This window comes from Onychostruthus taczanowskii, unplaced genomic scaffold, assembly GCF_017590055.1.
Source record: "Onychostruthus taczanowskii isolate IOZ18803 unplaced genomic scaffold, ASM1759005v1 scaffold56, whole genome shotgun sequence".
Classification (NCBI taxonomy): domain Eukaryota; kingdom Metazoa; phylum Chordata; class Aves; order Passeriformes; family Passeridae; genus Onychostruthus; species Onychostruthus taczanowskii.
In genome coordinates, this window is record NW_024503235.1 from 3,900,755 (window position 1) to 3,928,448 (window position 27,694).

The 27,694-nt window shown below is 41.6% G+C and overlaps 1 protein-coding gene across 1 annotated transcript; it reads left to right on the forward strand.

Moving 5' to 3' along the window:
- The first annotated feature begins 226 nt into the window (after window positions 1-226).
- On the forward strand, window positions 227-27,515 carry KDM1A (lysine demethylase 1A). The gene is made up of 21 exons (XM_041417317.1): window positions 227-239; window positions 357-586; window positions 3,202-3,367; window positions 8,221-8,280; window positions 12,050-12,183; window positions 13,893-13,971; window positions 14,883-14,975; window positions 15,699-15,805; window positions 16,677-16,758; window positions 17,964-18,058; window positions 18,906-19,048; window positions 19,512-19,602; window positions 20,319-20,453; window positions 21,420-21,493; window positions 22,145-22,256; window positions 22,625-22,757; window positions 23,482-23,669; window positions 24,043-24,157; window positions 25,218-25,345; window positions 25,663-25,809; window positions 26,746-27,515. Exons 1-21 carry the CDS (start codon window positions 227-229, stop codon window positions 26,929-26,931), a joined length of 2,511 nt encoding a protein of 836 aa, XP_041273251.1. The 3' UTR covers window positions 26,932-27,515.
- Window positions 27,516-27,694: the final 179 nt, after the last annotated feature.

The window sequence follows — 27,694 nt, forward strand, 5'->3', positions numbered from 1 at the left end:
ACGGCCACAGGGCTCCTTCCTGCTCTGGCTCCAGCAGCTCCTGCTGCTGTGTGCGCGGGCCAGGGGCGCAGGCTGGGCAGCGGGGCAAGGCCGCGTGTGCCGCTCGGTTTGCGCTGGCCGGGAGCGATGTGCGAGCCCTGTGCCTGTTCAGGCTCCCCGGGAGCGGTGTGTCACCCCTGTGCCAGTTCAGGGCCAGCCCTGTGCCCCCTCATGCTCCTTGGGAGCGATGTGCGAGCCCTGTGCCCCCTCAGTGCCAGTCCTTTGCTCCCTCAGGCTTCCCGGGGGCGGTGTGCCAGCCCTGTGCCCGCTCAGTGCCAGCCCTGTGCCCCCTCAGTGCCAGCCCTGTGCCCCCTCAGGCTCCCCGCCGGTGCCCCCGCCCGCCGCCGCCGGGGCCCTGGGCTCCTCTTCGGATAGCGGCGGGGCTTCGGAGCGCACGCCCCGCAAGAAGGAGCCGCCACGGGCCTCGCCGCCGGGCGGTGTGTCCGAGGCCTCGGCCGTCGGGGCCGCCCCTGCGCCCGGCGCCGAAACCACCGGCATCGCCGAGACCCCTGAGGGCCGCAGGACCAGCCGCCGCAAGCGAGCCAAAGTAGGTGTGGGGCGGCCCGGTTGCGGGCCCCGCCGGTGCCTCGTGCGCGACGCGCTCGGGCCGGCAGGGGCGTCCCGGCCCCGGCCCCGCTCGGCCGGCCCTTCTTCTGGGGGGCCCGGCCCTGCCTGCCCGGCCGGCCCTTCTCTGGGGGGCCCGGCCCCGGCCCTGCCGAAGCATAGCCGGGACCGAGGGCTCCGGTGTCGTGAGTGCGAAGGACTCACGAAGCCACTTTGGCTTAAGATTAAGATCAAGATCCCCTGTTCTAGCTCACCTTCGTGGGCTCTGGGGAGGGCTCGTGCCCTGCCATAAAGGAGAACTTTCTGCAGCTGTTTAGGAACTTTCTGCGGTTTCTGACCGGATACAGAACAGTAAAAACACCCCAAATGCATGGCAGTGCGTTGGGGCGCTCGTGAGCTTACATTTTATCAGCAAACTCTTCTGTTACTGTGGTATATGGATGAGCCTCTCCACGCTCGTGTGCCGGGGATGATGCTGGTTTTGTAGGGTTGTGAAGGTGATGGCCATGCTCAGTCCACTGTTCCTCACCTTCCTTCCACTGGTGTTGGAGAGCTGAGTCCAGGCTGTGTAAGGGTGGGATTTAGCAATGAAATCTAACAGCTGTAAAAGGTCTCCAGTAGTTTGGGTGTGTAGTATGTAATTCTCATCTGTTGTTCTGAATATATGAGACCCTTCTTTTTTTCGTGAAACCTTTTCTTGGAAACCTTGTTTCAGAAGTTAGTGAAGATTTGAATGTGCCCGGGGTTGAGATGTTTGATATGGAAGCTGAAATTACTTTTTGGAACTCTTTTGTCCTGTGGCATTGAATGTGGCTCTTCAGAGCTATTGTGTGGTGTGATGTCTGAACTGGTCCTTCACACATAGGAGCTGTTGTGTTGGTCAGTCTGGTGCATCTTTTAAATCAAAATAAGGTGGGTGTAGACTGGACATAAGGAAGGCATTTTTTACAATGAGGGTGCTGAGGCCCTGGCAGATGTTGCTCAGAGAAGCTGTGGCTGCCTCATCCCTGGAAGTGTTCATGGCCACGTTGGACAGGGCTTGGAGCACCCTGCTCTAGTGAAAGGTGTCCCTGCCCATGGCAGGGTGGGTGGGTTTGAAAGTCCAAACCATTCTGTGATCTTCAGAGGCAGCATTCCTTCCTTATAGTGCTCTGGTAACTAGTAGGAATTAGTGCTCTGTGTGGGTTGTGTGTTGGTGGTGTTTCTTTGCACTGACAGTGCCCATCTGCAAAGGGTGTTTGTCTCTTGTGGCACCATCTGTCCCCTTGAGCACTCAGGCCAGCATGAGGTCACCTTCCCTTGAGTGTTTGTAGGGTGAACTTAGTTTGGGAGGGTATCTAGGCTAGGGGAGAGCTTAGGGTTTTGTATTGAACCTGATTGTTCTTCAAAAGTTGTGGAAGCTCAGAGGGAATGAGGGCCTCTGGACAGAAGTAGCTGTGTGTGGATTCAAATACCCCTGGTAATGTATGCGTGTGCTGAGTGGTCACTGTTAGAGTTCACAGGAGGTCCTGGAGGTGCAACAGTGTGAAAAACTGAATATGCTGGACATTGTGGAATGTAAATATTTAAAATATAGCAGATCTTGGATTATATTAGTATCTTAAAGAATCCAGGTTTTCCTGTGCACAGGCTTCCCAAAACTCCTTTGAATTGTGCCCATTATTGCTCTTTTTTAGTGTGCTGAACTTAGACTATGCAAGATTTTTGTTTCTGGTGAGAAATCCAGAGTTGTTTTTATCATTTCCTGGTGGAAGCTGACATGTTGGATGTTGGGGGATCATTAGGTGCTTTCCTTTTATTTTTCCCATGGCTGCATATTGAGAAGTGCTTTTTTCCTTTCCAATCAGTAGGGAAATTCACTCGTGATATACAGAACTTTCTTACTGTGGATTAAGGCTTGGTTGACTAAGCAGTATGAGATGCAGCCCTTCCAGCCTAGTTCTTGGGGTTTCCATGTTCCTTCAAGTTGGAGTGAGTCTTTTTGGCTGATAATTTTATCTAATTTTACTGGGGAGCAGTAACAGAACAAGACATATATGGCAATAGAGATTGAGAGGGATGAGGAGAAGAGGGGTTCCTTGTATTTAGCCACCAGTGTGACCATTCTGGAGAGGAAGCAGCTGTGAGCCTCTGTACCAGGACAAGATTCCCAGTAAGCAGGAGACCATACAGGGCACAGGTGGGATTTCTGCAGGAAATCTTGTGTGTGCTTCTGGTCATCTGTGTTTAGCAGATGAAATTCAGGTTTGAACACATGAAATGGGCACAGAGGCTGCTTTTCATCCCTTGGCAGGGACGTGAAGGAAGGCAAAAAATCCAGAGAGGTTAAATGATAATAAAACACACATAAACTGGGCTTGATGAAAGCTCCTGTTACAGGATGCTGAAGATTTTTTTTTTGTGGGTGGAGGCAAAAACATTTGGAACTTGTTAAGTTTTGTTGCATTTTATAACATGGTATCTGCAATACAAGTCTGCATCAGGTAACTCAAGCCTTTTCTTTAACCTGTAAGCAATTTTGTTACTTGCAACATCAATGTTAGTAGCCTGACTTAAAGGCATCTTCAGTGTGTTTATGTTCTGTTGTGCTTTTCACAGGTCGAGTATAGAGAGATGGATGAGAGTCTTGCAAACCTGTCAGAAGATGAGTATTACTCTGAAGAAGAGAGAAATGCTAAAGCTGAGAAAGAGAAGAAACTACCCCCACCACCTCCACCAGCCCCTGCAGAAGAAGAGAATGAAAGTGAGCCAGAGGAGCCATCTGGTGAGTAGAGAGAGACCTTCTCCTCTGAAACTACTTACCTGATTTGTTAAGAGAAATTAGGTAGGGCTGGGTGTGGCATCATGAATCCCATGTCTGGTTTCAATCTGGTTTTGAATAATTGTTCTACAGTGTTTTATTTGCTGGCCCCATACATGGAAGGAGGGGAGAAATGCAGGACAGCCTGATAAAGATAGGAATATGCATTAATGTAATTCCAAATGAAGCCAAACCTCTTGTGCTAGATTCTCATGATCCTTATAGACTTGTCTTTGGAAGCTTATTGACCAGAATAGCCTCTCTGGCTCTCTGCTGCCACACCTGCTTGGGTATGAACATTCACTTATTCCTCAGAGAGAAAAGGGGTTGGGTTTATGGGGGTTTCTTATGCAGAAGAACAGATTTAAACTACTGTGATCCCTGTGGCTTTAAACTATGACTCTAATCTTAAATTCTGCTTGGATACTGTTTGCTTAAATTTCAGTATTAAATTTCAGTATTCAGTGCTTTCCTTAGTAGCTTAGAGAAAGCTTGACTTTACATTGGGATGTTTTTTGGTCAGTCTTTTTCCAGAGGCAGCTTTTGAAGTTTGTGGTAGTAGCAGGACCCTATTCTTTACCTCCACTGTGTTTGCAGCTGCCACCATGAGTGAGGTCTGTTGGTATCACTCAGCTGCCTAGAAGGTGATGCTTTTGCAGAGTTCAGAATCAAGAGATTTCATGGAATAATGTGTATACTAGCTGGTGTTAGACAAGAGCTGAAATCTAGTAGTTGAATCTTTGCAGGTTCATCACTGATGTGAGTCACTGTTAGTCTTCAGTTATCTTAATTTTCTTTCTGGCTTGCAGGTTTGAGAGCACAGGAGTGATGTTAGCTTGGGGATACCTACCTTCAGTCAAGGAAAAATATGAAAAGCTGTGGGTGTGTTTTATCTCTTATGATTTGCCATTGTAACCTTTCCTTGTTGCAGCTGTGGGCTCTTGCCTTGATACAGGAGTACTGTAACTCCTATGCTTGGCTGAAGTACTTGCAGAGATAAAAATCCTGCCACCCCAGTTGTAGCTGAGGTAGCAAAAATGGATTTTTAATAGGTGTAATTAAGCAAATATTTTAAGCTTACTATTAATTTAGCTTAGACATTGTATTTAATCCTTGAGACCTAATATTAATACACTTTTTGATTTCTCTCAGATTCCATTTTATGCCTCTAAGAATAATTATTGAAATCAGTTTGAGGCTTAATCAGTGAGGTACAGTGGAACAGGTTTTGTCCCATGAAGGAAGAAACATGGCAGATCAGCAGTGATGAGCCATGCTGCTCTGTACACACAGCAGCCTGTTAGACACTTACTTTGCAAGCACTGTATTTAGCCATCCAAGTACAATCAATTTTCAAACAGGCTGTATCCAGCTGCCTAGAAATGAGTAGGTTTCAGGTCATCATATAATTTCTCTGTTCCTAGAAATTCTGTGAATATACATGAAGCAATTAAGTAGAAAGAAGAGATTTCAAGCTGTCATTCCACAGCTAGTCTTACTGTAATTTTAAAGGTTTCTGAGACTATATGTGTTTCTGGATCTCTCTATTTTTGTCTTTATTAATGTAGGTGTCAAGAACATCAGGTCATCTTATGCTGGCTGTTAAAAGTGCATTGAAACTTCTAATTCAACCACCCTTTAGAAGGAGGAGGCAGCATGGAGGCTGCTGTGTATAAAAGCAGTTTTTGTGATTGAGGTTTTCTCTCTCTCTGTCACTTTGAAGGAAAAATTGAAGTGTTCAATAAGAAATACTGAATTGGACAGTAATACTAGAGGAGGATTGCATACTGAAAATCTAGGAAAATTTTAGTTAGCCTGGGTATTACTGTTAATTTATTCTCATTGCAGACCTTAAAACATTCACTGCTGTGTTTAAAGCCTGTAAAAATGCAGGTAATGCAGTAGAAGCATAAAGTTGTCACATTGCAGCTTTTGAGCAGAAAAGCTGATTGTGCAACTTAAAAATGTCCTGGTGCTACTGTCTGGTATTTCATTAGCCTGTCCCCACAGACAGCTTACAGGAGAAATAATAATCTTGAAGGAGATTAAGTGTCACACTACAGGTGACAGCACAGTGCTGGTCTTCCTTGAGTAGGTTCCATTCGTGTGTTCAGCTGTGGGGAATTCCAGGTGTCCTGGCTATTGCAGGGTGGATTTGCAAGATATACTGCATGCTATTGCAGAGCAGTTTTAAAAGGTGTGACAGTATTTAATGGTTAAGAGAATTTTCTTAGAGTATCTGTTCTTTTTACTTGAGGAATATTGTCTAATAGCAAAAAGCTTCCAAACTCCCTTTCAGTGATGACTGATGACATTTGTGTTCTTGTTTGCCAGTATCCCTTTTTCAATCAAGGAGCTTGCTTTTTTTTTTTTTTTTTTTTTTTTTTTTTTTTTTTTTTTTTTTTTTTTTTTTTTTTGTTTTTTTGTTTTTCCTTACCAAATTGGATTTTCATTTTTAGAACTACAGAAGATTTTTTTTACTAGCTCCTGGCCTTTTAGTGTTGTCAGTATTCTTACTTTGTGGTAATCCTGTATTTTTAGGTGCTGTTTTCCAAGGAACTGAATATGATCAAGATTAAGATCAAGGGAATGGTCAAACTTAGTGGTGCTTTATCTCTTTATTTTATCTGACTTGTCTGTTTTCCTAAATAAATTCAGTACTCTGTGATGCTCATGTGCAGCTATTCTTAATTTTGAGACAATGGATAATTATTTGAAGTAGATTCCCTTCTGGACCTTCTTCCTCATTGCTCTTCAGCTCATGGTCTGTTTTTCTGTTGCCTTGGGGCTTGGAGCAGATTCTGCTCTCGCACATGTTCCGTTGAGCTGCAGGAGTTTGGTGTTAGCAGGGATCAGTGGTTTGCTTGCTGCTAGTTCCTTTTCAACCAGAACCTTTCTTCCAGGAAAGGAGAGGCCATCTTCACTAGCAGGCCTTGTTTCCACACTTCTCTGCTCAGACTGGGTAGCACATAGAATAGTGTCCAAGTAATCAGTAATAGTGATGAGGAGAGGAAGATTCTGGGTTTTTTCTGTAAGTAAGCTGAGAGTAATTTCTTCCCCTCTGCTCATTGTCAGTATTAATTCAGGGATTATGAATGCCATAGACTGAAGTCAGGGTCTGTTTAATTTCTTGACTTATGGAAGGCATGGGTGAAACTCTTATTGCAAATTAATGGCCTCTGCTTGACTGTAAATATTCATGTTTCAATTGTGTTAGTCTCTCCCAGAATGGAGGCAGGTCTTGAAGTGTTCCCTGCAAAATACTACTTGCAATGTAGATCAAGTAAAGAATTACATCTTGCTGTTGCAGGTACATTTATTCACAGAATCATAACTTGATTCTTGTGAGGCCTTTAAAAATACAATTATTTGTCACAGTCTCTCAGTGAGTTTTTTGGCAGACTGGTTTTATACAATACTGACTATGGCTGCTCTGCTGGACTGAGGGAAAATGTCTGTCTTGTTTCAGTTCCTATTTTGTTTTATTTGTAGGTGTGTAATGTTGTGGCATTCTAATTTAATACAGTTTAGCACAATATAGAAACATTTGTTTAACTTTCTGTGTCTTGCTTTAGGGGTTAAATCTGTAGTTCAGATTAAATTCTTCTCATTTAGTGTGTCCCTTAAGAGCCTTAAATGACATTCTGCCAAAATTGTCCACCCAGACTCTAAAGAGTACTCACAGTTGTGTGTTTAGCCTCAGGTTAGACCTTGCTCTTACCTGTTTGGAGATTACACCTGAGCAGTTGTGCTCTAGGAAGCAGCTGTTCCATTCCAGTGACCATTGCAGTGTGTTTCAGTGCATGTTGGTTTGGACTTGATCACTCTTGAAGTGTGTGGTTTGAAGGAGCCTTGGTGCAGCAGGAGCCAGCTGAGCAGCACTGGGCCATCTCTGGGGTGTGCCATGGCTTCCTGAGCTCTGCAGGTGATGGGACTTGAGGCAAACTTCTGGTGGTGGAAGAATATTGCCCATGAGCTCACCTCAGAGCCAGTGCCTCCTGTGAAGTGAGCAGTGTGTGAGGTGTGTAATGGCTTTGTTCCTGCAACACTGCAGCTGTACTCCTCTCTCTTCTCAACATGCTCTGTTCCTGCTTGTGTTGCAGTCCTGTTTAGGACTTGGATGCAGGCTAAGGTAATTCTGAGACTTCTTCAGGTCTTTCAGATGCGTGCTTAGCCTTTTCCTCATGTTTTCACTGCTGGGAATGTTGAAATACTGATGTCTTTCAGTGCTGGGTATTGATCACATCACTGATCAATGGTATGATGTGCATTTGGCTTCAAAGACTATCTTAGTGTGTCAGAACACTGATGGTGTATCAAGGTACTGAAACCACCTAAGTGGTCTGAGCCTTTCAAGAATTGTTCTAGCATCAAGCTTAAAGGAAGGGTTTATGGGGGAAAAAATAGGCTCTCCTGAACATGAGAGGCTTTTCAAAATGCTTTAAACTATCTCCTTGGCATATGGGGAGACTTGGGAGCACCAAAGGCAAGATAATAAAATTCTCAGGGTTTGAGATCCGTAGAATCTGATGGTATCCATCTGCCAGATCATAAATATGTAACAACCAGGAATGCTTCATATGGTGTACTTTATTTCCCATAAAATCTGATGTAAAGCGTTCCAGTAACCTGGATAACACTTTAGAACATAAATTTTTGGTGCCCTGGATCTAGGTTCCAGAAGATGGGATTCTCAGAAAATGGGTTTAGTTAGTTGGTGAAATTTAATACCTAAAACGCCAACTGCCGGGCCTTTATGTCCAGTATGGTTTAATTTATGGAGTAAGGTCCCTGAGTTCTCCTCTTTCCTTCCACAGGGCAAGCAGGAGGACTTCAAGACGACAGTTCTGGAGGGTATGGAGACGGCCAAGCATCAGGTGAGGGTGGCGTTTGATGCTTGCCACTGAGTAGCAAGAGCCGCCAGTTAGGGATCGATGCTTGCAAGTGCGCATGGGTGTGGTTGTCCCCAGTTTAGCAAGAGGTGCAGGAGTTGTGTTCCCCCTGTTTAAAAAGTGTGGGGTATTCAGATTTCAGTTGAGGTTTTTAACAACTGTGGAAAAGGGTGCTAGCTAACCTGTGCTGAAATGCCTCAGGCCGATCTCTCATCCCTCCACTCCTCTCCATGTTCAGAGGAGTCTAAACATACAGAAAGCTGTTTCTTGCCTAGCCAGTCTGTACCACCTAGATTGACACAGAGAGCTTTAGAACAGTGTCCCCTTTTTTCTAATCTGCTGAAGAAACATAGCACGGAATACCTTTTTGCTCCTTTCTTTTTGTCTTTTGAAAGGGTTTGTGTTTGACCTGTGTGCCAGCACTTAGCCCAGGGCGTTGTCTGCTGGGCAGATTCATAGTCTGCTGCTCACTGCACTGGATTGTGGATTGCATTTGCCATTTGGCCTTGGTACTGCTGCTGGCAGTACTCACTCACTGCTTTGTTCACAGGATTGGTGTCTTTACTCCTAAGTACTTGGAGTGCTACTTAAAATCTTCCTCCAACTCTGCTGCTTTTGCTCTCACTTCAGGATTAGGGTTTTAAAACAAGAGTCAAAGACTCCAGAAGCTATTCTGTACCTCCAAGTTGCTCTTTTTGAAGCAAATAGAACTTCAAGATACTCATCTAAGAGTGCATCCTTTGCTGTTGTAAGTAAGGGAGCCAAATACTGCTATGGGCGTTACCACTTGCTTGGCTATTATGGCTCATGGGCTTAAGGATGCCTTGCCTATTTCATTTTTAGGCAGGCATTGGCTGATTGGAAATTCTGTATATTTTGTATTATATGCTGAGAGTATGGTCTAACAACTGTCCAATTTGGCAGCCAGAATCCTTTCATTCAGTGTGTTCATCTGCAGATGTTTTAGTAAGTCTTTAGATGAGCAGCATCCCTCAGGATTTCTTCTGTGGGCAAGGATATACTCAAAACTTCAGCAAATTATTTGCTAGTGCTGAATGTCAGGAAATGGGCAAGTGTGTGTGTGCAAATGTGTGTGAAGAGGAGCTGATAATCCAGTCTAGGCAGAACCTTTCCAGGGAGAAACATGTAGTTTCAAACTGGTAATCCCTGTCATGTGTAGCTTTCATGAAATACAAGCAGTAAGGGTGTGAAATGGGATTTAGTCAGCCTGAAATCCAAATCCATTTAGATTTGAGCTGTGTAGTTGCAGAAGTAAATTCAAGGACATTTAGTTCTTACAAGATCTTCCAGTGGATGGCCAAATAAAAATTATATCTTTGCTATTAATAGCTATACTTTTTCTAAATTCTTGTATGAAACACTCTTGTGGGTTGTTTTATTAGCGCTTTTTTCCTCTGAATACCTGTGCACATCTGGAGCTACTCTGCTATTCTGGTTTTAAAGTTTGGGTATTGCCATGATAGGTGTTTGGCCTTAAAAGCCCCCCGAACTCAACCCACCTCGGGAGTTCTTTTCAAAACTGTTAGTAGCACCATGCTCTCTGGCTGCTCAGTTTGGAGAAATAAATCCCAGAGCTTTTCAAGACACTGCCAAGTTGCCTTAAATGCACACATCTGAGAGTTTGCTGGTGTTTGATGCTACAGGGCTTTTTAGCAGGTACCTGGAGAATCACACTACTTCTAGCACAAGCCTGAAGAGTCAGGGAGTCAGGTTCAGCTTTTCAGGTCTTTACTGGCCATTCTGTGAAAATTGTGCTGCTGAGCTTCTTGCTAGCACTTGAGCATCTAGAGCCTTAATTAAGATTGTTAGCATTAATAAAGTATCAGAGAATGGGTAGCTGGTTTGATTTCCTTGCCCAGTTTTACAGAATTCATAGCTGAGCTTGTGCATTTCTGCACAGGCGTTGGCACACTTGGGCCAGTGTTAGATGGAAGGGCAGCAGAAGGGCTGGGCACTGGTTGTTGCTGGAGAAACTGAAGTCACAGTAGAGCTATGGGTTTCTATTCCACAGCTGAATATTAGTGTAGGAAGCATTGCTGGTGCTCCTCCTCAACTTCTCCTGTGGTTAATTTTATTTTACTTGCAGTGCTCTGTAGCTTCTGTTACTAATTTCTTCTTACTGTAAAATTTGTGTCAATGAATACAGTTTTCTTTACCTGGAGTCATCACACAGATCTTTTGATCTTTCCTTGTAAATGAATTTTTGGTTGTGGGTTTTTTGGTTGGTTGGTTTTTGGTTGGTTGTTTTTTTGTTGTTTGGTTGGTTTGGGGTGTTTTTTTTTGGTTTTTTTTTGGTTGTCGGTTTTGGGCGTTTTTTTGGGTTGTGGGTTTTATGTGTTTGGTTGGGTTTTTTATGTGCTTGTTTTCGGTTGATTTGTTTTGGGGTTGTTTGGTTTGGTTTGGTTTTTTGTTAGTTTCACAACCATCTCCTTCCTTGATTTTTTTCCAGCACCTTTGGGAAGTAAAAATGCTTGCAAGTTAAAGGGGTGTGTGGTGGCACCAGAATTAAGAGCAGGGAACTTCTCTCCCTGGTGCAGTTACATGTACTGCTGTACATGAACTTCAAACTCTTAAACAGTTGTTTTGGTTAGTGTAACACACTGCAAGCTTATTTACTTTGCTATTTATTGTAATCTTTGGAGCAATTCCAGTTTCAGCAAGTGATCTTAATCATACTGTGTTACCTGTGGGGTTTTTTGCCCCTGGCATGTATTGGCTTCTGTCTTTCTAGATTGAATGCCTTGTCTTCTGTCCTGATCAAAGTCACTTCTAGGAGATGGGAGATCTATATTTTTCTTGCTATATTTCACATCTCAGTACTTTGTTTTGCTCGCTGTGCCTTCAGGATTTGCTTTCTGCACTTGTGCTGTAGCACCTGATGCAGCTGTGTCTTAGTTTGTCACTTTTTCTGTAGTGCAGCATAACAGAGACTGAGGAAAGCAGGGTGCAGAAATGCAGTTACATCACTGCCAGCGTGTGGATTGGTAGAAGTGCAGGTTCCTGTATGAATGAAGGCTTTCCATAGAGAAAAGCTCTCCTGTATGGGTTCAGCATCAGTGTTGTACATGTGGAGTATTCAGACAGGACAGTAGGAAATCTGTTATTTGTAGGGAGCACAGGAAATAAGTGCTTCAGTGTGATTGTATTTCATTGCACTGCCTGCTGTAATATATCAGATATGCAAAATGAGAGAGTTTAAGGTGGGTTCCTCTGCAGGAAGGTCAGCTGCAGAAGGTCAGTGCAAATTAAACTTTGAGAAGCAGGTGAGAGGGGGGTGGTAGATGCTGTACCTGTATATTACAGATATTTTGGCTTTGAACAGGATCTAAAACAGTTTTCCAGTTCTTTAGAAACTGGTAACCACACAAATTAAGGACAGCATCTAAAATAGTTATGTTTTATTGTTCACACATATATATATGTGTGTGTGTGTTATATATAATGTATTGATATGTGCCCCTGCCCCACTTATTTTTCAGACTTTGTTTTTTTGGGGGGTTTTGTTTGCTTGTTTGTTTTATCCCCCCTGTAGTGTAGCTTTTCCATTATCTCTAGATACCTGTAATTCAAAGAACTGTTGACTTGGAAACCTGTATGTCTTTCAGAAGTAAATAAAAGAATTAAAGGAAAGCATCCCCTGAGGTTGGCCATGGTATCATCTGGCTGCATGCACTGGCTGGGAAGGGCAGTGTTCCTTTGCAGTGCCTGTAGACTACTTGTCTTTTTATTGTAGGTGTGGAGGGTGCAGCTTTCCAGAGTAGACTTCCACACGACCGTATGACATCTCAAGAAGCTGCCTGCTTCCCTGATATAATCAGTGGGCCCCAGCAGACTCAGAAGGTGTTTCTGTACATCAGGAACCGCACCGTAAGTTTGTTGTAAAATATTGGTGAAAAAAGGGCAGGAAATTTGTGTACCTTGCTAAGACTTTTTGGCAGTTACTAAGTCTAGCACTTGATGGAATTTTTGATTTTGAGACAGTGGGGTTTCATTTCTGGCATCCTGTCATGCCCTTAAGTTGTTAAGACATGTGCTATCCAGTTCTTGATCGGTGCTGTGAGCAGCATAAGGAATCTGTAGTGTATTTGCAACATCCAAAACAGGGATCAAGGCTTTCTCCTGTATTTTGAAAAGAGTACTCTGGAAAACTGAAGTAATGTTAGAAAAATTACAGTGGGAAGGCAAGAAATATTTTGAAAATTGCTGTGTTACCATAGTTAAGAGACAAAGCACCTTATGCACCACTCAGTTTTTTCACAGACTAAAGATGATCAAGAAACATCATGGGGCATCAACCATGGTAACACCCAGTGCTTAATAACTTAAATAAGTTATTTCAAATTTGTGTGGTGGACGTCTTCATGCTAGGAGCATGACTTCTGCTATTCCTGTAATGTTTTCCCCTAACTCAAGTTGTAACTTCTGGGAAGTCATGGAATGTGTAATGACAGGCCAGAGCATGCCAAAAAGTTTGGAAAACAATTTGCACAAAATGAACAGTGAGTAAATAACCTAAATAACCCTTTTACAAATGTGTTGCAAGCAGAAAAACCTTCCACTAAAACTAGGAAATTACTGGAGAGAGATATTTGCAGGGAAAAGCAGCTCTGCTGATCTCTGGGCCTTATTCACTACAGAGGAACGTGGAGAAGTTCCTGAGCAGGAATCCTGTTTGAGGAAGGCTGGTGAGAGGAACTCTTCCAGCAAGAATGGCAGAGACTGTGGAACAGCTGATATGAACCCAGTGCTCAGCAGAGCTGCAAACTTCAGTGTGCAGCCTCTTAATTAGCCATTTGTCTGAAATAACCTCCCAAATTATAAGGAAAATATTTCTTAACCATTCCTATTCATTATAGTTGTAGGATTTCCACTTTAACTTGGTGTCTGTGAGGAACTGTGGAGCTCAGTAATGCAACTCTAGAGAAATACTCAAATAAATTACTAATTATGGAATGCAAAATGCAGTGGAAATGCTATGTATGACCTAGAACTAGGAATGGAACAGTAAAATTCTTTATTAACTCCTGCCTCTGTGCTACAAAGTAGGAGTTCTGTTGGGAAAACAGTTCTTTTCTAGTATGAATTGACCTACTAACATATCACAGACAATTCTTCCTGCTCAGTTTTTGAACTGTGAATGTCCTGTAAATGTGGTTTTTTGTGTATGTGTGGCTAGTGTAGTCCATGGTTGTGTCTTATATTGGTGAAGATGGATTGGATCATTAAATGTTGGAGATAAATAAACATTCTAACATGATAAGTACTGCTGTAGCTTTTATGAAAACACGAAATCTGATACCAAAAAGACAGTGCTGGCTGACTTTGCCAGCCACACACATCTTTCTGCTACTTTGGTGTGTTTCCACTTATTTGAAATGGTGTGGGAATTTCAAGCAGACTAGTGCACCTTAAGGAGCACTGGAAGGTGAAGTTCAGTGTGGCTTGGGTAGTCCTGCCAAAATTTAATTCATTAGGGGGTTTCATCTCCTGAGAGCGTTTGGTAGCAAATACGGGCCTGGAAAACACCTCTTTTGTATTGCTTAATATGATGTGTTGTGTTGTTTGTTTAAATCCAGCTGCAGCTCTGGTTGGATAACCCAAAGATTCAGCTGACATTTGAAGCAACTATCCAACAATTAGAAGCACCTTATAATAGTAAGTCAAGTTTTTCATTGCCAAAATGGATGTAGCATTGCTGTTTTCTTTCACTTTTGTTTGAGGAAAAGCTGCTTCAGATGCTTCAGTCCTTTGTCAGTGGAGCTCCAGGAGTGGTTGTGTACAGACTGGGATGTTGGTTCTGATTTAGTAGAGTTCATTGTCTGGTAAAGAAATATCACTAGCAGGATTCATGAAAGCTGCTAAAAAGATGGATTGTTACAGTAGGGTTAATTCATGTGCAGCTTTTAAGGTTTGCTACAGCTTCTTGGTGGTTTTTCAGCTGTAAAACGTTATTAATCATATGGTTTTTGGGAGGTTTTTTTAAGACTTGGACTGGGTGTGATGCAAGAAGGCAGTAAAAGAGTGAGGAGTTACTGCTTGCAAATGGAGACCATTCCACACTTCACAGACAAGATCCCAATAAACTGGAAAAAGGTGGAAAGTAGCCTTAAAAAATAATTGAAGAAGAAAATAATGTTGAAATGAATCCAAATATACTGTCAAGGATTGCAAAATAGTGAGTTATTGTGCTTTTAGAAATAAAAATGAGAATTCAATGCTGCTGTAAGTATTGGCATAATACTGGCAAATCACATCATAGTTCTGTGTGATGGTCTTGGGATTTTGCAGTCAGTTTCAGAAAAGGTGTTCTTCTGCACTAGATTAAAAGAAGCACCTAATGTCCTGTACAGCTTTTCAGGCAGGATTCAGAACTGCAGTACAGCATGGGTGTTTTTCAGAAAAGTTGCCTCAGGCCTCCTGAGGAAGATCAGTGGGGTCAGTAGGGCAGCAGAGCTGTGGGGCAGGATGTGTTTAGTGGCACTTGAGCAGGCTGCTGTGAGTATTGCTCAGTATGTATATGCTGCTGAACATACAGAATAATTTTGAAAATGTCTACATTCTTTTAGGTGACACAGTGCTCGTTCACAGGGTTCACAGCTACCTGGAGCGTCATGGGCTGATCAACTTCGGCATCTACAAAAGAGTGAAACCCCTTCCAAGTAAGAGGCTTGAACTTTGTTTCTAGTTGAAGTCTTGTTTTACTGTTCCATGATTTCTTAGGACAGTTTTAAGTGTTCTTTTTTAGAATTGCAGTGCTAAGAAAATTTTTAAAAGGCTGGAAGGCCATCTGGCTATTGATGTTAATGTGTTTTATTTTGGCATAGAGAAGCCATGTATTTATGTAAATCACTTTGAGAGGAAAAATTGTTGGCAAATCTTCTGTAGATAATTCGGTGACTGTCACTTTTTAATGAGTTATCTTGGTCCCTCATTTGAATAACTAAAGTCAGAAACACAATATTGTACTTAGAAACTCAGAAACACTTATTGTACCGTTACATGCTTATGTGATTCTTGAATTTTGCAAGTGAACTTCTCTGCCCTTTTTAAGTTTTATTCTTCTGAGGCAGAAAGAAATCAAACCATGATACTTTGTCCCCTCTAATTAATATGAATTGCTTTCTTCTTCAGACAGTTGTCTGGAAGCATATTTTCTCCTGCTTTCTTCCTTGTTCCAGATGTACTGCTAGTGTATTTTCCTTGTCCCTTGAAGTAATTCAGAATTACTTCAGCTTTCTTTTTGTTAAAGAATTTATTCTGCCAGAACTACTCATAAGAAGAAAGCTGCTTTTTGTTCTTGGTATCTCTTAAATGCAACTTAAAAAGACTGTTTGCAATTTAATACTGCACTTATAAAGGACTACATTTTTCTCTTTCTTTAGCCAAGAAGACAGGAAAGGTGATCATTATTGGTTCTGGAGTCTCTGGGTTGGCAGCAGCTCGCCAGTTGCAGAGTTTTGGAATGGATGTCACAGTTCTGGAAGCCAGAGTATGAATTTCTGTGCTATTTTACTTCTATTGCAGCTTAACCAGTAACCCTGTTCAGTACTAGAGCTGGGCTGTGTCCCAGCAGCGTGCTGGGGCTGGGTCACTGTGTGCTGTTCCAGGCAGTCAGGATGAGTTGCTGCTACTGAGCCTGTCTCACAAGGGTTGAGTGGATCTGTCCTTGCTGGGAGCTTCTGATGCTTTCTCACAGCTGGGCTGGATAGTCAGGTGCTAGTGTTGTGTGCTTACACCAGAAACAGCTTAAAACAATCTTCTTTCATGATTAGAAATTGTTTTTTCATCAGAAAGCAGAGTGCAAGTCCAGAATGCCAGACAAAGGGAAGACTAAGCAGAATTTCAAGAGTTTATTATTGAGAGTTTGTTAAACTGTGGGAAAGGGCAGGAAAAGTACTACAAGTTATAACTGTGTATTGACAGTCTACAAAGTTACAAAAATATGAAAAATGCATAAAAAGCTAAAAATCTTTAGGCATCGTGGGGAGGAGGAAACCTAGTACATAACTAAATTTGTGCATGGACAGTGAAGAGATTGGCTTTGGAATCACAGTGGATCCTACTGTAGAAATAGTGAAATCTGTCCAGATCAGATTAGGCATAGTTTTTTCTATTTTTTTTTCCTTTTTTCTTTTCTTCTCCTTTTTTAAATGCTACTTAGCATTTTATTCCTTAACTTAGACAAATTAATTGTGATAGAGTTTGTTTGCAGAGGTTTTTGGAAAAGTGTCCATTCTGTTTATTGAACCCTCAGTTAAGAGAATACTTGCACCATGTTTTGTAGATGTTTCAGTGATTCTATTTCAGTGGGGTGTCTTACTGAATGTAACTGGAGGTTTAATCTCTTGTGCTTTTCAAAGGACCGAGTAGGAGGAAGAGTTGCTACCTTTCGCAAAGGGAATTATGTTGCTGATCTAGGAGCAATGGTGGTGACAGGACTTGGTGAGTTCTTCAAAATCAAAAAGACAGGGGAGGAAAACTGAGGGGCAAGATGCTATAAATGTGAAATCTTAATGCTGTTTTCTTTCATGGGCAAAATAATGGGGTATTTTTAATTCTTTCAAAGTGTGTGTTCTCATTCAGCCATTTTGGCAGTTAATAGTTTTCATAAATAGCAAAGCTCTGTGATGGGAGAGACCCTAAAGAGACAGAATTTATTCTTTCAGTTTACATGGGAAAACAAGGGAAGAGGGGAAATTGAGAGCCATTCTAAAGAGAGAGCTCTTCCTCATAGTTGAAACCCCAAAAGTACTTTCTCCATGTGATTTCAAAAGTAGTTATAAAAACAATGGCAAACAAAGCAAATTTCTTCCTGTTTATTACTGTTTTATGGGATGGCATCAGTTATTTACATGGCTACTCTGCTGAAAAGATGGGCAATTGTTGAGTGTGGAATATCCTTCAGCAATGTAGTGAAATTATAAAATACTGTAAAACCCATAATAAACCCCTGTTTTTACTGACAGCCTAAATTTGGTGTCTGTCTCATGATTAGTCTTATTAAATTGCCTACAGAAACTGGTTCCAAGGAACTGGACTTGCACAATCATGGAACAACAGATTTCATTTTGCCTAGTGAAAGACTGTAATATTTTTACGTTTAACTCATAGAATCATGGAATCTTAAAAGGTTGGGAGGGACCTTAAAGATCATCTAGTCCCAGTCACCCTTGCCATGGACAGGGACACCTTCCACTAGACCAGTTTGCTCAAGACCTTGTTCAGCCTGGCCTTGAACATGGCCAGGGTTGGAGTATCCACAACCTCCTTGAGCAGCCTGTTCCAGTATCTCACCACCCTCACAGGAAAGTACTTGTTCCTCATAATCCAGCTTAAATTTCCCCTCTTTCAGTTTGTACCCATTACCCTTGTCATATGAATACTGCTTCTGACAAGGAGTCCCTCTCTGGCTGCCCTGTAGGACCCCTTCAGATCCTGGAAGTAGAAATGTGGTGGTTTTTTTCCTATGTCCTCATTGCAGGAATCCCTGTGAAGTGCAGACCTTTGGCAGGGTTACATTAGGTCACTGAAATGCATACACTGGAGCTGGTGTTTTAGTCTCTGAAATTGCTTAAACTGTGGAGTTTTTGTTTAATTGCAGACAAATTTTACAGGAGTCTCTGTTAACTATATAAAATCTTTTCCAGGAGGAAATCCCATGGCTGTGGTCAGCAAACAAGTAAATATGGAATTGGCAAAGATCAAACAAAAATGTCCACTTTATGAAGCAAATGGACAAGCTGTAAGTCTGTTACTGTTTCCATGAACCTTTTTTAAAAGAAGTAATATCTCAAGTATGTTTGTTACCAGGCTAGTGGTCTAGCATGAGTTGGCTTCCAGAGAGGGAAGAAGGAAATACTGTGTCCCCCTTTTTAGGCATTTTAGTAATATTGTAGCATACCTGCACATATTCTTCCATAACCTGCTCTTTCCACATGAGTTTTTACCTTTGCATTTCAGAGGTTTTGTGGAAGCCAAGTTCTCTCACCTTTGTTTAACCCGTGAGTGGTTTAACAGATGTGAGGTTTGCTCTTTCCAGCACTTGAGCTCTCATCATGTAACAGGTATTTTCACACTGGCAGCACTCACTATTTAACTGAGTATCATCAGTACAGTTAAACACCACCATTCCATACGTGTCCTGCAGTGTTTCCACCATCATCCTAGAAAAGCTGGATTGGTAGTTCTTACTCACAGTGACCATTCCAGAAGATAAATGACTGTCTGTCTACTTCACTGAGCTGTGCCAAGCTTTCTAAAGCCTTGTGATTGTGTAGAGCCATCCTTACCATCAGAGTCTTTTGGCAAGCTTCTGTAGCTTTGATGAACACACCTTCCTTTCCAGTATGGAAATCTTATGAGCCCTTAAGGCACTTTGGTTTTCTCTTGCAAGAGAAGTCTGTTGTCATTGTGGTTTGACAGCTCTTTTTGTGCCCATCCTGCCAAAGTGTGGCATTGTGTTGTACAGGCCTTGGTGTCTGACCATTTGAGAGAGTTGAGGGTATTAATTTTTTTTTCCAAGGGTTATTCTCAGCAGCTGCATTATTTATGAATGAGTTAAGAACAATGCTTGTTCTTTTGTCTCCTAGGTTCCCAAAGAGAAAGATGAAATGGTGGAGCAAGAATTTAATCGTCTGCTGGAAGCCACATCCTATCTCAGTCATCAGCTGGATTTTAATGTTCTCAATAATAAGCCTGTCTCCCTAGGTCAGGCTCTGGAGGTTGTCATACAGTAAGTGACTTCTCTCTTTTTGCTAGACTTTCCTCTTTTGTAGATGAATTTCCAAGATACCTCAAACAATTGTGGTGCTCCTAGATTTAAGCATTACTCTCTTAATACTTGATGTCACAGATGGTTGAAGGAGCAAACCTCTCTTCTTAAAACTTCCCTGAAAATCATTGCTGGAGTGGCTCAGTGTGATTGGTGTCCATACAGTGCACTGACACTACTTGAAGCTAATGGCAATTGTAATGGCCTTTAATAGCAGAAGGTAACTTAACACTCACATTTTAGCTAGTCATGTGTCCCTTATTTACAGAAACTTCCATTAATTTTCCAATTGCCACACAAGTATTTACTAAACTGTCCAATGACATGGTTTTATTGCATTCCACTGATTAGATTGTGATAATAAGTTTTCTCATTAACACAAGGATTTTATGTTGACCTGACTCTTGCTTCTCACCTTTTCCAGATTGCAGGAGAAGCATGTGAAGGATGAGCAGATTGAGCACTGGAAAAAAATTGTGAAAACACAGGAGGAATTGAAAGATCTTCTTAACAAGGTCTGATGATGACATTTAGAACAAGATGATAAGCATTGTGTTCCTCAGAAAATGGCAAAATATACAAAAATGTCCAAAGAAAAATATCAGAAAATTGCTATTAATGCTGCTGTTAAAATATGTCTTGGCTTAAGACCTACATAGAAGCCCTGTTAGGACAAAGGTGTCACCTGCTTGAGGAGGAGAAAAATAGATTAGGCAGAAAACCATAAAACAGAATATGGGAAAAGAAAGGAAGAGGACAGACACAATGAACAGTGATGTTTCATAGCTTCCTTTAGAGATGCTGATACTGCTGAGGCTTTTGGGAGCTATTTAAAAATGTTTGCTGTCTTCACTACACATCTGATTTGTAGTACAGAAACAGTGGTTTAGGACAACTTCCATTATTTTTGCTCTTGGTAAATGATGTTTTTACTTTTCTGTGTTCCTTAAATGAAAAATGTGAGCTTGTGAACTGCTCTCCAATTACTTGCAACATAGGAAGGAGTCAGTGATGTTGGGTTTCAGCCATGTTGTTTAGGGTTGGTGGTATTTACTGTGGCTTCTTGGAGGTAGAATTGAATGCATAAGGGATACTTGCCAAAACCAGGAAATCTCTTTGGTATAATGGCAGTTAGAGGTGAATATCCAGTTTACACAGTAACTTGTTGAAATCTGCCTTTTGACTTTTTTTTCCCCTCTTCTTTCTTTCTTCCTTTTCCTGCTCTAAAAAGATGGTGAATTTAAAAGAGAAGATTAAAGAACTTCATCAGCAGTATAAGGAGGCATCAGAAGTGAAGCCACCTCGGGATATCACAGCAGAGTTCCTTGTGAAAAGCAAGCACAGAGATCTGACTGCACTTTGCAAGGTGAAGGATCACATAAGCAGTGTGTCACTCTGTTTTCTCAGCACTTCAGCAGCCAAATATTAGCCAATTAGCCACATTTTTCAGGAGATAAAAGTAGCCAATATAAATGTTTCCACATGTCTCACTATGATCCAGTGCTTTCAAGAGAATGTGATTGACAGTAACTCTGGGTTCTAACACTGACCTGCTTTGAGTACCTTTAGCTGGGGAATACTAAAGCTCAGTTTTAGGTAAGTCTGCTGGCTCATGTCAGACAGCACTGTAATGTTTTGAAGATGAATTTTTCTCAGCTTTGGTCTTTAATACAGCTGGATTTCACAATAGTCTGGAAATAAAATCTGCATTTGAAGAGAGAGAACTTTTCTCTAAGATAAATAAAGGTGGTTTCTTGACTAAAAGGCTTTCTGTCTAAAGATTGTCATGTACAGAGCTCTGTCTTAACAAGCAGTTACTTCCCCTCTCTGAGAGTATCTTCATGTAGAGATGTACCTTAGAAAGGAAACTATAAAAGCTTCATTCAGCTCATGTCTTTGGTTTTTAAGTATGGTTGATTTTGCTTTGGATATCTTCATGTTCAATATTAGCTATAAACTTTTAAGAGAGAGAAGAACAGAAGAAACAGTTTGTGGAATATGAAGCTCTCAGTACCATAGGAACCCTTAAAATATCAGGAGTGTAATGGAACCTCATGTTCTTCAGTTCTGAGTGTTTAAATTCCTGAAATATCACCAAACTGATCTTTTCTGCAGTGTGATACAGAGCTCTGTGTATCCAAAGAGCAGAAGAGCAAAATATGCTGGATTAAATATTGAAAAAAAATAACAAACTTGATTTAGCTTTCACTAAATCCATGAGGTGATTTTTCTGGTGATTTCTCTTGAGTCTAGGTCCAGTCTGATGCTACATGATGTCTTCAAACCCTTTTACATGTAAACTGATTTTAATTTTAGCTTTTAATCTTAATAGGAGTATGATGAGTTGGCAGAAACACAAGGAAAGCTGGAAGAGAAATTACAAGAACTTGAAGCCAATCCACCAAGGTAAAGAGACAAACTAAAAGGATAAATACTTAGGAAAGCAGTTCTTTTACTACCTTTTCCCTGAGTTTCAAAAATGCTGTGGTATTATGGGAACTCAAGAGGTTACAAAGGTACAAACACAGAGTTTGAGTTCCCTCAGCTTTAGAACTCAATTTCCTTGTTTTTAGAGATGACTCAAGCAGAAATGGTGGTTCTGAGCTGGGGTGATTCTGTAGAAATCCTGGCAGTGATCAGTGCCTGACCTCAAAAGACATTTGAGGTTTTAAGTACCTGTCAGTAATGATAGCACAGCATCCTACTTATATTGGTAGAATATTATTCTTTGCTATTTTACTATGTTTTTTGTTGTTGTCCTTATGCATGCTACTTAAGCCATTATTTATGTAACCTTTTTTATTTCTGAAGTTTTTAGCTTCCCTTTGAGTATTTTATATGAATTCTGCTTTAAAAACCTGAATTTGCTGGGTTTTGATGTTCAGCTTTCATGAAAGAAGTCCAGATGTGTGAAAGAGAATCTGTGTTTTTTAATGTTTTTATTTCTGGACTAAGGAGAGAGTAAAAACTGACTTATGAAGACATTTTCAGAAGCAATGCATTTACAATATCCTGTTCTAACAAACTAAATGTCTTTGTTATATTTGTTTTTTCTAGTGATGTTTATTTGTCATCAAGAGACAGGCAAATACTTGATTGGCATTTTGCAAACCTAGAATTTGCTAATGCTACACCTCTTTCCACACTGTCACTGAAGCACTGGGACCAGGTAGGTAGCCAGTACTCAGCAATTCACTAAAAACTTGAACTGTGTTTATTTTATTCTCATGAAAGTTTATCAACATTAAGAGCTTCTAACTGTTAAGTACCTGCTTTTGTGCAGGTACTGAATTCTTATGTGGTTATTATTTGATGATGAAATTCCAGACAGCTTTTTGTTAGTGCCAAAACAGTCTCTAACAGTACTCTCTGCTGAAAGTTTCCATACTTATTACTTGACAAATAATCAGAAATAATTTCACATTTGTTTGAATCTCTAAAAAAGGTTTTGAATTTTTTTTGTCATTGTGTACAGTTGTTGATAATTTTCTATTGACTCCATTTTGACTGCATGCTTTTTATGCCTGTTCATTTTAGGATGATGACTTTGAGTTCACAGGCAGTCACTTGACTGTGAGGAATGGCTATTCCTGTGTGCCAGTAGCCCTGGCAGAAGGGCTGGACATTAAATTGAACACGGCAGTTCGACAGGTTCGCTACACTGCATCAGGTACATGAAAGCTCCAGGAAACTGTTAGAGGGAGTGTGGGCATAGAAAGTGCATTTCAGTGCTTCTGGAAGCAGGTGTGAGGACTGGCATTGTAAAACCCTTCCCATGACATGTTTGGGGTTAGATAAACAGCCATGTTTCTTAATGGGATTGTGGAAGTAATTTATTAGTCTTGAATGGTTTTTTTATTATTTCTGAGACTCATCTGACGTGGTGTTTTTCAGTTGTATTTACTGATTGTTCACATTTATTCTCTTATTTACTTCATTGATTGAAGCATTTGGAGTAAGAGGTCTGGGCCTGCTTAAGACTTGGTGCCACAGGACCTGGTATTGGAAATGTAAATTAATGTAATGGAAAGAATGTATCTTTTTGTTGTTCTTCAAAACATTGGGCTTGGGAAACTGTCAGCTGGGAGAGCAATGTAATGAGAGGAACACTCTCTACTTGTTGCTTATTTATGGGTATATTTAAGTAATATTTACTGACCTGTATGAGCCTTTAGGCTTATCCCAGTTAGGCCATTTTCAGGTGCTACCTTAATTGTGTTTCCTGGAATAGAGTTAAATGGCCAATAACAACTTGCCTACAAGTTACGTGCTGTTAGTGTAAAGCTGTCTTCATAAAGAAAATACTTTCTGATGTGGTTATGGTAATTTCTTTAATTTTTAATCCAATGCTCTTGCCTCTTGGCCTATTAAAGTGTTTTTCCTCCCCTTTCCAGGCTGTGAAGTGATAGCTGTAAATACCCGATCTACCAGCCAGACCTTCATTTATAAGTGTGATGCTGTGCTGTGCACTCTGCCCCTGGGAGTGCTGAAACAGCAGCCCCCAGCAGTTCAGTTTGTGCCACCTCTTCCTGAGTGGAAAACTTCTGCAGTGCAGAGGATGGGGTTTGGCAACCTGAACAAGGTACATTGTCACTGGGGGAGCTGCAGCAGAGCAGAGCTTGTCATCGAGTCTGAAATGTGGGTGGGATGTGGCTGGTGGGGGAGAGGAAGAATGCCTTTTCCACAGCTGCTCTGCTAGGGTTTGATGATGAAAACTGTCTGAGGAACTTGCAGAAGAAGATCTGATGGAACTTGTTAACCAGAAGATTGGGAGCACACTAACCTGTGGGAAGGCAGTTGCAGGCATACACCTCTGTGTATTATGTATATGCACTCTGTATTCACCACATTTCCTTTTCATGACCTGTCCAGTGATAAACATCAATGAGTGTAATTGTCTTTATTTTTATTTCTTCCCTGCACTCTTCCTAACTGTTGATATTCTTTCTTTCTAGGTTGTGTTGTGTTTTGATCGTGTCTTCTGGGATCCCAGTGTCAATTTGTTTGGCCATGTTGGGAGCACTACTGCAAGCAGAGGAGAACTTTTCCTCTTTTGGAACCTGTACAAAGGTAACTATGGTGCATGTATGCTTTTGCCAGTGTCTTATTTGTATAGTTTCAGATCTGGAAAAAAACACTTTTTAAAATGCTGTTAGTGTTCACATGTGGCTGTGATAAAAAGGTAGTATTTTTAGGAAGACAAATGGAAGCAGAGAACAGCACTGACTGCAGACAGTTCCAGGCTGTACCTGTTAAATTGCATTACTACCACAGCAGGACTTTGCCATTAGTAGTTCTGGTTTATCTGTAGCTGGTGCTGCCACAATAGATTGTCAGGAGATGTCTGCAGTAAGTGTACTGGTTTTGTTACAGCCATTGACCAGACTGAAAGCAAAGGTGTGTTTAAGGAGCAATATTAAATGAGTTACTTGTTCAGCAAATGACCAGTGGGTTTCCTTCCATTCTGACATTAGCAGGACCGGTTTCTCTGTTAACTGGAAAAAATTGTTGTGCAAGGGAAGTGCCTTTCTAGGCTATTCAATTATTAAAATGTTTGGTTAAGATTTTACTGGAGAAATACAAGTAATGAGCCTTGGATAGCAAGGCTGTTCGTGTGGCTTTGTGATGGCTCTGTTGTGTAGCTAACAGGTAGGGTCGTGGTTTTGGTTTAGATGGAAAGATCATGTCATGTACAAATTAGCTTCACATGCTAAATTCTGAGCCTTCCTTCTCATGAAAATAGGTAGAGCAGGTAGAAATGAAACAGAAATGCAGTAAAAGCTCATGTTGAAGCACAAGTCAGATGGCTGAAATCAAAACCAACAATTACCATTTCAGTTAATGTGGTTAGACCATGAAACATTGAAACATCATTCCTAATGTTTTTATTTACTTTTTAGTACATAAGTTCTCTTGATAATTCTAAATAGTACCATGGCATATAAAAATTCATTTTCTTTTAGTTATATTGACATGATGGTGGAAAATTTAGGACTATTTTGTTGGATTTGTTTAGTCTCTAACTTTGTGCCTTAACTGCAGATCCATTTCTATCCAAGTCCAACTTCTCTGATCAAAATGTTCAATTTCAATAATTCAGTTGTTCTTTTTTTCTCTCCTTCCCCCCCAGCACCGATTTTGTTGGCCTTGGTGGCAGGAGAAGCAGCAGGGATCATGGAGAACATCAGCGACGATGTCATTGTGGGTCGGTGCCTCGCCATCCTCAAAGGCATCTTCGGCAGCAGCGCCGTGCCCCAGGTCAGTGCAGCCTTGTCACCGTGTGGATGGTGGCAAAGGAACAGAGCAAACAGTACACACACAGCAGGTGTGTGCACCTGTGAATGTCTGAGTTCCAGCTGAGGATCTGGGTCTGGTAGGATTTTTGAAAGGTTTAAGGAATTGCCATCAAAGATTCACCTTAGTGTGTATTATCAGAGAATATAAACATGGAGTTCTGCCACTAACGTCAGCCCAAGGACTTTGTCCCTTGTGTTGTTGCAATCTGCATGGTTTGTATTTGTCACATCTGTAGAATTTGCACTTTCCCAACAACTGAAGCTCCTGTCTTGTCTCAGCCCAAAGAGACTGTGGTGTCCCGCTGGCGTGCTGACCCGTGGGCCCGGGGATCATACTCCTATGTAGCTGCTGGATCCTCTGGAAATGACTATGATTTGATGGCTCAGCCGATTACTCCAGGACCAGCCATTCCAGGTGCTCCCCAGGTGAGAAAATATTTTTAGAAAAACCTCAGAACAAAATTATTTTTTTGAGAAATTTGCATACATATCTAAACACAAGTTTAGATAACTTGCATCTTATGATGAATGATTAAAACCCGTAAAATAATTAATTTTTTCATTCATTAATTCTGCCATCACAGGTTTGGTGTCATTTGTTTGCTAAAAAAAGAGCATTTTTATTCAGAAAGCCAGTTTGGTTATGTCTGAACAGAGTATTTAATATTATACCTGTGTTTTGTACTCCCTATTTTTATTGTCCATTATCATATTTAGGTGAGTTGTAGTGATTTGAAAGAGGGTGAAGGCCAGAGTGAGAAGAACAGGTATCAAAAGTTTCTTCCAAATGAGGGGTCATCTCCAGATCATGTTGAGAGAATTAAGTTTGAAAGCAACAGCCACTCTTGAAAGCACTGCCAGGAAAGGGTGTGTGGCTTTGGCTTTCAGTTCTTGTTCTAATAATACAAGTCATTAATACACACAGCTATGATTAAAATTATTCCCTGCAGAATATAATATATGAACATTTATTTTTCTCCCATTTTTATGATTCTCTGGGTAGTTGTTTAAGGTCTCAGTTTAAAGAGAAACTGCTGATTTAAGTGAGTTGTTGAAGTTTTTGTTTGCTTACTGTGCTAGAGTTCATGTTCCAGGATTGGAAAGTATTCTTCCTAAACACATTTGGCTGTAGAGTTCAGTTACAGCTGGACATGACCCTCTGCAACATCGCTCATGGAATAGAGCTTTATTTCCTTATTTTCTTGGTAATTTGTACACAGCTTAAAACAGGTTCAATCTGCCCTATCCTATATGCACCCTTCACATTAGTGGAGACTGTGCTGTGATTAGAGAACCTTTGACATCTTAGAGCATCACCCGCTGCAGAATGCGATCAGTGAAGCCCCGCTGTTCTCCCCGCAGCCCATCCCTCGGTTGTTCTTCGCGGGCGAGCACACCATCCGCAACTACCCGGCCACGGTGCACGGCGCGCTGCTGAGCGGGCTGCGCGAGGCCGGCCGCATCGCCGACCAGTTCCTGGGGGCCATGTACACCCTGCCCCGGCAGCCCGCGCCCGGCGTGCCCCCCCAGCAGGCTGCCAGCATGTGAGGGCAGCTGCACGAGCAGAAGAGGAGCGAGAAGCCGCCGGTGCGGACCCCGTTTGTAGCGGCGTCTGCCGAGAGGAGCCCAAGTCGCTGTACGAGCCTTGTCTGAGAATGGCCTTAGCAGACCCTGGGCTTGGCAGCCTTTTACAAAGGGTCGGTGTCAACAGAACCCTTTACTGCAAAGCTGGCCGGGGACTTTGGCTCTGCAGATACTTCTTGGAAGTCAAAATAGCTGGAGGGATTTTTAGGGGGTTTGGGGGTTTTTTCTACCTATGTGTGTGTTTGCAATTTGGTAATTGCACAAGGGCCTCTAGAAGCTGGTTGCTACGAATACTAGCTTAGTGTAGAATGTATGTAAATTTCTTTGTGTTTTTTTATGGCTTTGTTTTGAAGAGTAATATTTTTGACCAATTCTGTTCCTGTCTGGTATTCAAGAATTTGGGGCAACTGTTTGCCTACTGGTAGCAAATCACACCTCTCCAAAATGGTCCATTGGCTGCTACAAACCTGCATTCTGCTGTAGAGTAACCTGGTATCACTGAGTATGCTAAGCATACTGATTTATTAAATACTTCCAACAAAAGAAAAGGTACTGAACCGTGTTCCAGTGTCCTGAGGTGAACTGTGTGTAGTGCCTGGTGCAGTACATGAAACCACTGAATGGCTTCTGGTGTGTTAAACATCCCAAAGGAGAGTGAAACAATCATCCCAGGGCACGTACCTGGAATGCCAGTGCTTGTCCTGTAACCTTAACAGGGACCAAGAGA

Excerpts from the sequence above, each read along its gene's own strand:
- KDM1A (XM_041417317.1), top strand. Across the intron at positions 22,758-23,481 it reads GGTTCGCTACACTGCATCAG|GCTGTGAAGTGATAGCTGTA; the intron begins GTACATGAAAGC and ends TCCCCTTTCCAG. Across the intron at positions 24,158-25,217 it reads CTTTTGGAACCTGTACAAAG|CACCGATTTTGTTGGCCTTG; the intron begins GTAACTATGGTG and ends CTTCCCCCCCAG.